Source organism: Salmo salar, chromosome 03 (assembly GCF_965601325.2).
Source record: "Salmo salar chromosome 03, fSalSal1, whole genome shotgun sequence".
NCBI lineage: Eukaryota > Metazoa > Chordata > Actinopteri > Salmoniformes > Salmonidae > Salmo > Salmo salar.
In genome coordinates, this window is record NC_138293.1 from 36,329,996 (window position 1) to 36,345,000 (window position 15,005).

The window sequence follows — 15,005 nt, forward strand, 5'->3', positions numbered from 1 at the left end:
ACACAGACAGGGGTTCATAAATGGACACTAAAGAAGAGGGGAGGTTTCCTTAGTGAGGGAATGAGAGGTTTGCCAGTGGAGGGAGTGGACGAACAAAAAACAAAAGCACCTACAGTCATGAAATGGCGTTTTGGGACGTCATAGATCCCTTCTCCCTTCTGCTGACTGGTAGCGGTAGGGACCTGTGTTGGAGGTCGAGTCAAAATGAAAGAATAAAGTGAGCTTTGAGCAACACCATTTTACCAAGGTTGAGTAAGAAGAAAAAAAAACGTATTGATTATTAAATGAATCCTTTCTACTGCTGCAGCTGAAACACTCATCATTTCAGAAGGTGTCTCTGGTCTACAAATGGTTTAAAGGAAAATGTTATGCAAATTCTACCGTTGCACAGCTCTTGAATCAACTCTATTTAAATCCATATTGATTGTAAGCAATGCTGTAGGATTGTGTGTGCTACTTCTTTGTTTTGACATTAAGAAGGCACAATTGTTTTTCTCCATTTGGATCACGTTCAGCTAGAGATTTAAATCTATGGAAACTGACAACGCTGGAGCGCTTGCCCTCTCCTCTCTTTTGTATATTTTCCTCACATTAATCTATTAACCGTAGTGAACAATATGGCCTCTCTCTCTCGCTTTCGGCTGGCTGACTTGGAGTTGGGCGGAATTTTCTTCTCGCCTATTGATCTTGTTTCATTTGGAGTTCAAATGGCATGGCAAATGATTCATTTCAACTCATCTTTCATCTTCAGAAAGGAAGAGGAGGAGGAGGGATGAGGAGGAGGGAGGGCAGGGAGGAGGAGGGGGACGAGGGTGGAGGGAGGGAAGGAGGGGGAGGTGGACGGAGAAGGGAAGATGGGTAAAGGAGGAGGGGCAAGGGAGGTGGGGTGAGGGAGTAGAGAGGTGGTGGAGGGAGGAGGGGGACCAGATTAAATCACACTCTAGTTCCCTAGAGGCTCCTGTTGGTCCCTTGAACTGAGCTGGAAGGTCATACCTCTGGATGTCTGCAGGGAGCCCACATAGACTCTAGAGAAGCCTGGATGAATTGGTCTGCCAAAATAACTGGCCATGACTGCACTTGAGATGTTATTCTAATTTACATTTGGAACATTGTGAGTATACTTTTTTTACCCAGAGTGTACTGCCCTGCTCTCTAACAAACAGAAATATCCTAATGTAACACAACGCTCTGGGTTGACTACTCTACAAAAGGTATGGAAGGGGCGGGGCTTGGTATTGTACCTGGTAAACGCTCTCCTCTGATTGGTGGCCACGGAGGGGCTCATGTCCAGCCTCAAACACAATGTACTACAACAGAGGTAGCGGGCGGGGCCAAGAGGGATGGAGCATGACGAGATTAACGGAAAGAGAGAGAGAGAGAGCGATCGAAAGAAAGAGATAGAGAGAGCGAGAGAGAGAGAAAGAAAGAGACAAAATACAGAGAAAGAGAAAGAGAGAAAAAAAGAGTGTGAGAGAGACAAACAAGGAAAGAAAGAGAGAGAGAGACGATAGAGTGAAGAAGGAAGAGGAGAGAGCACAGTAATTGGTCAGGCAGTAGTTCCAGGTACTGAAGAGGTCCCTTCACCAACTTCAGCAAAATACTGCTCCACCTCTCCACTACCACCTAGACACAGAAGGGCCAATCCTGACTTGAGATCCGCATTTGTAACTTAGATGATTTACACGAAAGTCTGAGTTAGTTACACGCACGGATCCCAAGTTTGGATTCTGCCCACAGTCATTGGACTCTTGTATTCGAAACAAAACAAAACGAAAACAGTCACTACTACTACAGAATTGTAAATTAAAACTTTTTTGGGGGTGGGCATACAGTAGAAAAAGCTAAAGGCGCAAACAACAGAAATTTGGAAGGGGTTGGGGCATAACCACTGAACATAAGCGTTCAGAGTAAGGGTTAGTGTTGTCTGTATTCAGTGTGAGCAACAGAGTAGAGTATCAGGTTCAGCCAAAAGCAAAAGGGGAGAACAACCAGTCAGGGTCAGATAGGTCTTTAGAAGAAAATCAGAACATATACACAGATCAACTGAAAAGATATGGTTTAACAACACTGGCAATGGGAGAGTCGAATGGTTGAACAAAACCGGCTACTATGATGGTTGGTCTACTGCGTATTACTGAGATGGTTTGGATATCATGAATCATTAATTCAAGCAGATCAGTGGCAGATATTTACATTAAGGATTAATTGTTTCATATTCCATAGAATGAATCACATGAAAACACTGTCGTCAGTAGAAGCTAGAGCGTAAAAGATCCCATGGGGTTTCATCGCTAGTTCTGATTGGCCGCGTGTTGTGTGGCGACGTACCTGGTAAACTGGATCGTCCACCTCGTCCTCCAGAATGGTCTGCGTGATGGTTGAAGAGAAGGAACGTTTTACATAACAAGAAGAAGACGGATAGAGAGGAGAATAGAGCAAGACCATGGATAGACGAATAGAAGTACAGAGAGAACAAAAGAGAGAGAACAAAAGAGCATGCAAGGGCGTCAGCTGTGAGCAATCAGCCATTGGCTTAGGGGAAAACAGGCGTTTTCTATTAGGAACTCAGGAGAGAGTGCCTAGTCTTAACCTATTGTGCCTAGTCTTGACCTATTGTGCCTAGTCTTAACCTATTGTGCATAGTCTTAACCTGATGTCTGAGTTACTGTATTCATTTTCCAACATAATAATATATACCATTGTGGACACAGTTATACATTACATTAAGCCTTTTACATTGACAGGAGTCTTTCGATGCACGAAAGTCATGTTTCAGGATAAAAAAAATAGCGGCATTATATCATCCCTCAAAACACCTTAAATAAATTGCATTGCAGTCAAAGCCCAAACAGAGATCAGGACTAGCTCTCAAAGCGCGTGAAGCAGTCGTCTCCGCCTGCTGGTCGCTAGGCTACGCGAGAAAGCATGCTTACGCAAGAGGGGGGAACGCTCACTTTGACGGACATGAACCCATTTTTATCAATGGGAAAATGTGGATACGCGTCATCACCCTTCCTCTAATATCTCTCACTATACTCATGAGTACACTCAATATGGCCATTGTGCATAACGGTCATGGTAACAGTTCTGTTGTTGTTTGTTGTTGTTATTTACCTGGTAGACGGCCTGCTCACAATGCTTGTCCTTCTGGGCCTTCTTCTCCATCTCCTCGCGCTGCTTGATGTCGTAGATGAGTGTGAAGAGGTCACGCAAGTCAATGATCAGGGGCTCTGCCTGCCAGGGAGGGAGGGAGGGAGGGAGGGAGGGAGGGAGGGAGGGAGGGAGGGAGGTGAAGGAAGAGGAGCACACACTTTCATCATCTTCCAGACGACACACACGTTGTTCACACACACTTACCTCGCCATCCCAACTACACAGTGCTGCAAATATCTAAAAGGATAAAAGCAGAGTTCTTCCTATTGGACAATCTTTCGACCTTGTTACAAATGGTTGCTCCCTTGTTGCAACACTATGTATTGTATTTGAAATGTGTTGATTGATTGTAACTTTGGCTGTAACGCTCTTTCTGACTACTACACCTCATTAGGATCTCAGGTCCTGTACTCACCGACTGGCCGGACTTGATGGCCACGAACCGGTGGTGTCCCTCCTTCCCGCAGACGTAGCCGAAGGCCCGGTGGTCCCGGGTATCCTTGGCGATATAGGAGATCTCATGCACCGAGTGGTGATGCAGCAGAACCTGAACACACAGGGAGGAAGTGACATAAGTTAGAGTTAGGAAGTGATGTAGTAGATCTGAGAAACAGGGAAGAAGAAGTGACAGATCAGGACGAGGAAATGGACCATACAAAATGGAGGGGGCTTGGAGACCCATGTTGGATACTGTAGGGTTAAGCTCCTGATTTTATAGTTTAGTTAGATCCGGGAGTTTTTTCAGACATGTGACCTGTCTAGGAAAACTCCTAGCTCTATACATTTCTATGAATTTCATGAATTCTTGAAAGAATGTTTTGTTTCAAAATGAGGGAGTGAATTGGGAGTTCACGGTAAATAGGCTACAGCTTCTTACTAATTCAAATACTACGGCAATATTGTGCTCCAGATTCACCGCAGCAGTGAACGAGGGAAAGCAAATGTAAATGCATTAGTCTTCCTTTGTCTAACTGTTGACAGGGAATAGTCTTGACAAGAATAACTACCACTTATGCCATTCTTCCCTTTTTCTCCTCATTTCCAGCTCTCACATGTCTCAGTGGGATAGGAGACGCAACACATTTACTGCTTGAACAACGGCAGATCAGGGTGTGTGTGTCCGTGTGTGTATGTGCGTGCTTGTGCGTGTGCGTGTGCGTGTGTATGTGCGCAGATCAGACAACCCCTTTTCACTTATTTGGAAGATTTCTCTAACCTGGGGGGAATGATGTTGTTGTGTATTGTGCAATATGCAAAAAGATGCGTCGTCAACAGAGCGTGGGCAGCCCTGAACACCTGGTTCAAAACTACAACTGACACACACACACACGTGCTCAAAGTAGTTGGGCTGTCACTCATCTACTCCCACCTGCTGCTCCACTAACAGCGTTGATAAGCTTTGAGCAACGGGGATGAGCTACTAAGAAATTAAACCAGGGCTTATTCAGTGGGGTGCACTGATAAGAACATGGCAGAGAGAAATAGAACATACTAGAGCTGACAATATTCTATAGTCTAGTTGACAGTAAACGGTGTCTTTTCTACATGACACATTTCTATCCGAATGTTCTGCAACGCCTCGTCCTGCTGAAAGAGCCCCGTATTTGACCATTACGATTGTTGGGTAAATTAAGTGCTGCTGGGGGAATCAGTTTATAAAATGAAAGGGCATTAGGGGGGGATGATGATTCTCAAACAAAATTACAGAAGCCGCATGTGGTGATGAGCGTCAGAGGGCAGGGCTTACACACACGCACACAGACAGACAGACAGACAGACAGACAGACAGACAGACAGACAGACACTATGGGGCTCTATGAGGAGTATTATCTAGTTGTTGTTGATAAATGACAGGGCTGGTGGTGAATAACGGGTGGTGCCAGTATCCACCGAAAATACAAATGGAAGTCATCAAATATCAAACCATGAGTTGTCTAGTGGGTCTATATACAGTATTGCGTAATGATCTTTTTCCCCTTTAATGACAGTTGAAGTGGAGCTATGGGACAATTAGGCTAGTAGTTAGCAATGATGATGATTAAGGGTGGAACTGTGGGCTAATTAGCCTAGCGGATAGTGGATAGCGGTGATGAATGGGGGGGGCAGCAGGTCTCTGGGCCCCCAGGGGAGGTGAGGAGGGGGAAGGGGATAACATCATATCACTCATATACACACTGTCATTATAACAGACAGGTCTTTATCATCAGACAGTAGCCATCATACAGCAGGCCAGGCCCAGGTTAAGTGAAAGCAGTTTACTCATTCTACATTCCAAATCAACCCTTAGCCCCTACTCCCTAGACACTGATGTTGCTATATCTACTATCATGAAGTGCCCTTGGGGGGGAATCATAGTCCCCGCCCCCTCTCTCTCCACAGTTTAATGATGGTCATAAATACCTGCAGGAAAACTCATTCTCTCACTCTCAGAAATTAACTTTAAATCCCTTTGTTACCGCAGAGAGAGACGTTGCAGTACAGTAACATCAAACGGTTGAATAATTAAACGTATTTCTGTATTCCATACATTTGGAATGGTCCGTGGGTATTTAAAGAACAATCCTGTGGAATTTGTTAATAATTTGTGATGTAACTAAAGACGGTAGGACAACATAACTGTATCTCTGAATGTATATATCTCCCAGTTGTCAGGGTCACATGCAAATGTGGGGGAACGTATATGATTAAATATGAAACTATTTGTGAGAAGATGTAATGTGATGTTAGCCTTCTAAATGAGAGAATTGTTTTTCATATGAAGTCTAAACCAAGTCAATGGCCACGCCCACGGGAGCACAGACATTACATCGGCGTCATGGAATGCCCCCTTTTCCCAGAAGTATATAAAACCCACTTCCGACAAAATGTACGTTAGACCAGTTACGTGCAGCGCCAGCTGAATACGTTACAAATGGTTGAGAAATCTACCACTCTATAGACCAAGCAGACTAAGGTGTGAACCGGACGTCTCAAAAGGTTAAGAAATCTACAAAACTAAAGACTACACATTCAGTCTGCAGCTGTTTAAGTACTTTAGTCTGGTAAATGCGACCGATCGAACGACTGAATGGTGCTCCATTCGGGAGAACATTTCCCTATTGAACGACCATTGGTACGCCTGACGTATCCATTATAACAAGCTACAACTACGAAAGACTTTGATCTCTGGTGGACAAACCAGAGACTCTCTGTCAACTGACTCTCCAGCAGACGGACCGGCGATTACAGAGAGAGACAACAAAGGCCTACACTCGTAAATATGTAAATTGCAATTCCTTTCGAATGAGTGGCTGTTCATGTGCAATGTATTAGCATTTCCATGAGCATAGTTATTGTGTGTACGATATTAGAGTTCTTTGTCTTTTCTCCCGCTCTTTCTTACTTGCCCCTCCCTTTTAATTTGGTGTAACAAGCCATCATGTCGGTTTAGTCCACTAGGGTCTTTTCATTGTATCATGTTAGTAACCAATGTATAACCTATCCTGTGTGTGTTTGTGTACTTCTGTGTGATTATTTAATTAGTTAGTAAATAAATAATTTAGCCAATTTGTATATCGCTAGGGTTCGTGCAGATATCCAAGAGTTTGTGATATTCAGAATATGACTGATGAGGTAATACATCAATAAGTGACTGTAATCGATAAGATATGTAAATATCTGAAGAGAGTTAAATTCCGGGAAATAGTAATTCTTTAAACAACATTTTCCTGTGGTGCCCCGACTTCCTAGTTAATTCATGTTTACGTGAATAGTTTAATCACATAATAATTACACCTAGAGAATTGATTTGATAATATAACAGTCTTCACATTAATGATAGTCCAAAAGACATGACCCTACACAGGATAATAGATCTAAGGATTGCATGGGTGGAAGCAATGTTGTGACATTTCCACCTAGCCAATTAGAAGGCTTGATGACATTTTTACCATAATGTAGAGTATCCTTCCACTCTGAGTGGGTGAAAAAGCGCCTTGGTGATGAAATGTCACATCATTATGTTCTAAAATACATTTTACCAAGACAAATATGATTCTTCATGTTCTGAATTGTTCAGTGAGGTCTTTCTCTAACATGTCATTAACATTATATCCAAGAAGTCAGATTTTGTAGCATAAAACATCCGATAATAAGTACTGGGCTCTGTTGACAGAGCAGTGCCTCTTTCTCGTAGCAACTTGAGGATTGTACATGTTGTGGTGGTCAGTGCAAAGTTGTTTCCACGGGTCGCAAAAATCTAAATTAGCATGATACGAGCCGAATTAAATGTAAGAGGGTTTCAAAATAAAAAGCTTGCTATATGCTCAGTGCTCCGTTTGTCACAACTTCCGCCGAGGTCGGGTCCACTCCTTGTTCGGGCGGCGCCGGTCTTCTAGGCATCATCGATCCACTTTTCAGTTTCCATGTGTTTTGTCTTGTTTTTCCTCACACCTGGTTTCAATTCCCTCAATCACTTGTTGTGTATTTAACCCTCTGTTCCCCCCATGTCTTTGTGTGGGATTGTTTATTGTAAGTGCTTGTGCACGTGTTGATTGGTGCGCGACGGGTTTTTGTACCCATATCTTGTTATTTTTATGCCGTTGGTTCTGCGATTAAACTGCTCCGGCTATTACCAAGCTCTGCTCTCCTGCTGTCTGACTTCCCTGCCACCGGTTACGCACCCCTTACACCGTTGACATTTCACAGACATAGGCTGCACTTGTTTTTGTGAGAAATCTTTAAAAAAATAACAACAATTTCGCATTTATATGAAAAGCGTATACTAAAGTATGAAAACATTACATGTCATGTCTCAAACTCGATATTAATCTTACCTCTATATTGTTTTATGTAATATTCCACGGTGGTAGCCTATTTTCCAGATTTTTTACTACATTTTTCCTCTGGCCTCCATTTGGATGATTGGTTTTCTTAGAGGAGTATCTATTTCACCCATTGGTCAAAATAAGCATTTTTGATTGGACACCCTACATAATGTTTATATCTGCTTTTGTTGTATTGTTGGCATGTCAACTGCACCATATGGCAGGTAGGCGCACAAGATGGCTGCCCTTTTTCTACATGACTGTGATTGAACTTCAATGTCCTATAAATGTTCAGAGCAGCTGGGGCTGGGCCTGGCTGCGTAACTCAGCTCAGCCGACGGGCAGGCCCGGCGGCGGAGCTACGCAGTGGAGCCTCATCACTCACTCACCCCTGATCTCTCGTCGTAAATCTTGATCCCCCCGAAGGAGATGGTGAGGAAGATTCTCTGCTTGTGCTCTCCTTTGGAGCGCGCCGACGTAGCCATTCCCTGCAGGAGAGGAAGATACACAGGGAGATGAAGGGAAATACGCTCAGCATGAAAGATAGCAGCGTACCGCCGACCCACGACTCAGGTAAGTATGACAGGGGGGAGAAGGAGAGGAGGAGGGGGGAAGAGGGAAGGGAAGAGGGTGGCAGCTGTTACATAAGGTGCAATAGGACAGAACGTTCTTTCACGTTGCTCCTTTTGAACCTTCATTCTCTCAACACTTCAGTGTTTTTCTTTTTCATCACAGAGTCTTTTATTGTTTAGTATTTGAGAGGCTGGTTTCTTAAGTAGGCTGCTGTTGCCTGCACGAGTTTGAGTTGTGCTGACTGAACGTATTCTGCTGACCGACCATGGCCTACACCTCGCTGGAACACTTCCGTCACGTCTTGCTGACTGAACAACCACAGAGCCTTTGAAGTCGATGTTCCCATGCATCTTAGCTGCTTTTCCCCCTTACAAAAACAATTAACATTTCCTGCATGTTCCTCAGACTTATACCGAGGCACGACCCTCCCTCGCTAGCGCACGCCTGACATGTCTTTCATGTAAAGAAGCTGTGTGAGAAGAGAAAGAAGAAGACAGAACCTCATTGTGAACGCTGAACACGTCTGACAACCCTGGAACCCAAGTCACGTTGAGGAGGGTTGAGCGAGCGACCCTCTACGCTACCAGTACACTATATCCCCCCCCCCCCCCCCCCCTCTTTTCAACCTCAGCATAAGCTCGGAGCCTCAGCCCTTAACACAGAGACGCTTTGAAAACATCAACCATCAAACTCTCTCCCTCCCCATTCTCCAGAGTGGGAAACAAAGAGCGATCCGATGAATAGTGGAGAGAGGGGAGTCTATGGCCGTCGTCGATCGACAATCGGCTTCCCCATTTGGTGGATTAAGTCCTCAAGCTTAGAGAAGGCAGCTCGATAGAGACCCCTTCCCCTCCTCTATTCCATCCCTCCATCCCCCTCCTCTGCCTGTCTAGATAACAGCGTGCCTGTATTGACATAAGAGCATTGACTGTAACTAGCAGTGACTGCTGGATATGGGAGTCATAGGCAGGTCACTGTTCAAATGTCACAGCGCGGATCTACAAGACTCCTGCTTGTTGTGTTATTGGACATGTGGAGCAACTCACACTACATCTGATATGAGAGGATCAGAGCAGGAGATGGATTTGCCTGTTGGCTGTGCGGGAATGCTACTATGTCTCCAGCATGGTTTAAATCGTCCAGAAGAGATGTATTATAACTGGGCACAAACTGGTTGAATCAACGCTGTTTCAATGTATTTTGTCAAACGTATTGTGACGTGAACGCCACCACCCTCTCCTAAGTTCAAGGCACTGTCCTCGTTATCAGACGCTCACGCGTGTGCACGCGCACACCTTGAGCTTCATCATGGAGTCCTGGCACAGCTTGTCCCCGCGCGCCGCTGTCACCTCATCAATCCCAATCAGCTTGGCCTTGTAGCGCACGCCATCACCACGGAAACGCTTAATCAGCCCCGCCTCACTGCGGTCCTGACCTGCAGAGGGATCGAGAGAGAAGGACAGGGAGCGAGGGGGGGGGGGGGGGGGGGGGGTACAGAGAGAGAGAGGGAGAGAGAGAAGGATAGGGAGAGAGAGGGGGGGTACAGAGAGAGGGAGAGGGGGCGTACAGAGAGAGGGAGAGGGGGGTACAGAGGGAGAGAGAGGGGGGTACAGAGAGAGGGAGAGGGGGGGTACAGAGAGAGGGAGAGGGGGGTACAGAGGGAGAGAGAGAGAAGGACAGAGAGCGAGAGAGAGGGAGGGGGTACAGCGAGAGGGAGAGGGGGGTACAGAGAGAGGGAGAGGGAGAGGGGGGGTACAGAGGGAGAGAGAGAAGGACAGAGAGAGAGAGGGAGAGGGGGTACAGAGAGAGGGAGGGGGGTACAGAGAGAGGGAGAGCGAGTGAGAGAGGAGGAAGGAGAGAAATGATAAATCACAGGTACTGTAGCAGGGACATGTCAGTTCAACTGATTTTAGTAGCTCAGAGGTGTGTGTGTCTGTGTCTATGTCTGTACATGCGAAGGTAGAGGGGTGCTGTAGGTGGGAAAATACATATTTATGGAATATTAATATGAAACGTCTCAGGAGAAAACGAGAGCATCATCCTTCATCATCCTGTCTCCCTGACGAAGGCTATGACGCCGAAACACATAAGGGGCTTCTTAGAATCTGGTCTCCTGAACAACATGCCACAGCAACAAAGGACGTTTTATATCATGAAGAGGGTCTTGATCCTCCTTGTTTTCTGACTGAGTGAAAAAAAAGACATTTGAAATAGAAAAATGCAATCTAAGGACTAATATGCCAAAATCTAAATAGCCCACTGTAGGGCTAAACCAAATCAGATAACAACTTGACAACTGAACAATCCAGCACCACCTATCCCGGCAGGACATTCCGGAAGCTCGGGAGTGGGCTGACGGGGAGGCAGCGGGTCAGAAGGTGGTCACTGCACCCCCCCCCCCCCTCTGTTCCCATGGGAGCTGTTGGCTGGTGATAAACAGCATGAAAGGCTGCTATTGAGAAGAATCATCTCGGTCCAACGCACGCCCACAATCCCATAAGCCCCCCATGGGTGATGGATGGATGGGAAAAGAGGAGGGAGAGAGGGAAGAGAGAGGCAGAGGGGGAGAGAGAGAGTGCGGTGTGGGAGATGGAGGAAGTATATTTGTCTGGCTAGCTACAGGCTCTTTTGGTACACACACAAATGTATATGTGGACACCCCTTGAAATGAGTGGATTCGGTTATAATCGAGCACACAGCCATGCAATCTCCATAGACAAACATTGGCAGTAGAATGGCCTTACTGAAGAGCTCAGTGACTTTCAATGCGGAACCGTCGTAGGATGCCACCTTTCCAACAAGTCATTTCCTCAAATTTCTGCCCTGCTAGAGCTGTCCCAGTCAACTGTAAGTGCTGTTATTGTGAAGTGGAAACCTCTTGGAGCAACAACGGCTCAGCCATAAAGTGGTAGGCCACACAAGCTCATAGAACGGGACAGCCGAATGCTGAACCACGTTGCGCATAAAAATCATCTGTCCTCGGTTGAAACACTCACTACCGAGTTCCAAACTCCTTCTGTAAGAAACGTCAGAACAAGAACTATTCGTCGGGAGCTTCATGAAATGGGTTTTCATGGCTGAGCAGCCACACACAAGCCTAAGATCACCATGTGCAATGCCAAGCGTCGGCTGGAGTGATGTAAAGCTCGCTGCCATTGGACTCTGGAGCAGTGGAAATGCATTCTCTGGAGTGATGAATCACGTTTCATCATCTGGCAGTCCGACGGAGGAATCTGGGTTTGGTGGATGCCAGGAGAACGCTACCTGGCCCAATGCACAGTACCAACTGCAAAGTTTGGTGGAGGAGGAATAATGGTCTGGGGCTGTTTTCCATGATTCGGGCTAGGCTCCTTAGTTCCAGTGAAGGGAAATCTAGACAATTCTGTGCTTCCAACTTTGTGTCAACAGTTTTAGGAAGGCCCTTTCCTGTTTCAGCATGACAATGCCCCCATGCACATAGTGAGGTCCATACAGAAATGGTTTGTTGAGATCGGTGTGGAAGAACTTGACTGGCATGCACAGAGCCCTGACCTCAACCCCATCGAACACCTTTGGGATGAACTGGCACGCAGACTGGGAGCCAGGCCTAATCACCCAACATCAGTGCTCGACCTCACTAATACTCTTGTGGCTGAATGGAAACAAGTCCCTGCAGCAATGTTCCAACATCTGGTGTAAAGTCTTCCCAGAAGAGTGAAGGCTGTTATAGCAGCAAAGGGGGGACCAACTCCATATTAATGCCCTTGATTTTGGAATGAGATGTTCGACGAGCAGGTGTCCACTTACTTTTGGTCATGTAGTGTTCGTCCGGTCTCTCTGTCGGTCTCTCCTGTCATCGTCCTCCCCCACCTAACCATCGCCTCGACACCGAAATGTTTCTCATTTTGTCTTCCCCTCCGCATTTTGATTATGTTGGCCCAAACCATCCACTTGTCTGTGTCTGTGAGTAACCTGTCTCTACATAACCTGTAGGTGGTTTGTCAGTGTTAACCATCTGTCACTGCTGAGACACACACACGCACACACACGCGCACACACACCGCTGACACACAGGGATAGTGGTATTTCAAATCAAGGTCGACGGCACCTTGGAGAGTTTAGACTATTTCAGGCCCCGCTTTGCCTCACTATTATAGGTCAAGGGACTACACAGTACATCACGTCAGTTAGCAGGGCATTTTAAACAGGTTGCGTGGCTAAGGTCTGTGCAACAGAAGCAGGGCAGCCTTTACTATCCCTAGCAAAAAAACGTCAAGCTGCACACTAAGACCATACTAACACCAAATGAACTCATTCCACCGCTGAAAACATATGCCGTCCACATGCCATATCTTACAGGAATGTCATTTGAGTTTCCCCTCCTCGCGCTGAATATTTCAATGAAATAGTATGTCAGTGTTTATATTCCCCCGGGAAGTAGAAATAAAAATAGGATGAGAAAAAAGGTCAAATGAAGTGGCCCTGCGAATGAAGGTGGAGAGCCTTTCGTCATCTCGGAGACGGCCGCCTCATAGTAATACCTGGGACGGAATTCATGGAATGGTATCGACCACGTCAATCACATGGTTTCCATGTGATTGATAGAATTCCATTCACTCCATTCCAGCCATTGATATGAGCCGTCCCCTCAGCAGCCTCCTGTGATGCACAGTCGCTCACTAATTCATGAGGCCTCAACTCTCTAAAGGGGGAGAGGGCTTGAAGATGCTTAAGTCATTAAACTCTCCAAGTAGGTGAATGTCACATCTAATTCTTGTTTCTCTGCTAGAGGATAGGCCTAGAAAATGAGGCTCATATAGTCACTGAGCGTTGGAGGCCAGTCTAGTGCGTTATCAGCTGGCACGCACGATCTATAACTACAAGGGAGAAACCACATAAAACACACGTTTTTTTGTTGTTGTTGTTGTGCTGTTCATTTGAAAGCTCATCCCTTCCCTATATTCGTTCGTCACAAAATGTGTTTTGACTGTACCGCATCGTCACCTCAAATCTAGTCACATTTCCCACACTGCGCGTCACGTTGAATTGGTATTCTAGCGTGCATCTTGATGTATTCCATCATAGACTTTAACATACTGAACGCTGCATCATAAAACAGCATCATAAAGTGCATCATATCATATATCATCAAGTCTTACCAAAATATATTGTACTACTACAGTACTGTATCATCTGACCCCCCCCATCTGTGTCCCCTAAACAGATTGCTGCTTTACACTGTACTCTATGCCAACTGTGTAATCACACTTGATGAGAAATTTAGTAGATTTATGTAAAGATCCACAAAAACCCCAAGCAGCCCTCCCTGCATAGGAAACGCTAGCACCAGAATCTCTAGATACAGCATGGTAACCCCTGCAGTATATGCTCAGGGTTCACATCACGGTGAGCGCACCACAATAGACTTGAGAACCAACCGCTGCAGGGAATGAGGATGTTGATTGTATGATGCTTCCAGCTTTGGGAAGAAGCACGATATGACTCACACCCTCTTGGCTCCTGGAAGAGTTTACAAAAAGGTTGAGCAAGTCCCTACTCCCTATTCTGTGTTTTTTTTTTTTTTTTAAGTCTCAGAGTCAAAATGTACAGAGTAGCTTGCTAGGCTAGACACTTGAAAGTATAGCAGGCACTGCCAGAACCCTGTTTTTGTAATAGTGGAACTGTAAACAGGTTTCTAGAGCAATTCAGACTAAAGCACTCCAGTTACCCACCTGAGACGAAAATGCCTCAACCTACTGAGAGGACGATTACCGCTAGCCCTGCTCTATTCCAGTTCGGAAGTAGAGTCAGTGGACTAGCTAGCTGTGAGAAGATAGTGACTGTGCCCCCCCCCCCCCCCCAACCCCCCCCCCCCCGCCTCAGTAAAATGGGGACGAGGAAAGGACAGATGGCACGATGGCACCAGATGGAGAGTCATAAGTGGCCCTCCAGATACGAGACGTTGGCAACAAGAACTTTGGTTTCGGGAGCCCAGCACCTAAGGAAGCTTAACCTTTGAACTTTACAGAGGCTATTACCCAACTACAGTATCTATGCATCAGTGTCTATTTATAATATGAATGTATGCATTGCTACAACATGTTTTTATGTATGCATGTATGCATCCATACATGCAGCCATCCATCCATCCGTCTGTCTTTTCGTCTGTCTGTTCATTCATAACTCAGCTTTAGACAGTCTTACAGAATGTTCTCCTGTCAAGTCTCTGCTTCTAGTCTGCTGAGGCTGGGTGTGAAGGCCTGTCTAGAGTAGATTAGGGCAAATCTGCCTGCACCATCTGCCACCCCTTCCCTTTACCTTCCCATTCCTTTCCATCCCCCGCGTGTGTGGATGAAGTAACATTCACAAGCCTCATCACACACGCACACACGCACACGCACGCACACACACGCACGCACGCACGCACGCACACACACACGCACACACACACACACACACGTTTACTAAACTATATACACACATTCCCTGACCCAA

General features: G+C 45.9%; 1 protein-coding gene across 1 annotated transcript in view; it reads right to left on the bottom strand.

Annotated features, from left to right (window-relative positions):
• Positions 1–15,005, bottom strand: part of c8b (complement C8 beta chain) — a 74,890-nt gene that overhangs the window by 15,694 nt on the left and 44,191 nt on the right. The window contains exons 3-9 of the mRNA XM_082973089.1: positions 9,827–9,966; positions 8,348–8,446; positions 3,569–3,700; positions 3,115–3,234; positions 2,329–2,367; positions 1,242–1,307; positions 114–182 (exon numbers count right to left, since the gene is read on the bottom strand). Coding sequence (XP_082829215.1) covers positions 114–182; positions 1,242–1,307; positions 2,329–2,367; positions 3,115–3,234; positions 3,569–3,700; positions 8,348–8,446; positions 9,827–9,966 — 665 coding nt within the window. The remainder of the gene's footprint in view (positions 1–113; positions 183–1,241; positions 1,308–2,328; positions 2,368–3,114; positions 3,235–3,568; positions 3,701–8,347; positions 8,447–9,826; positions 9,967–15,005) is intronic.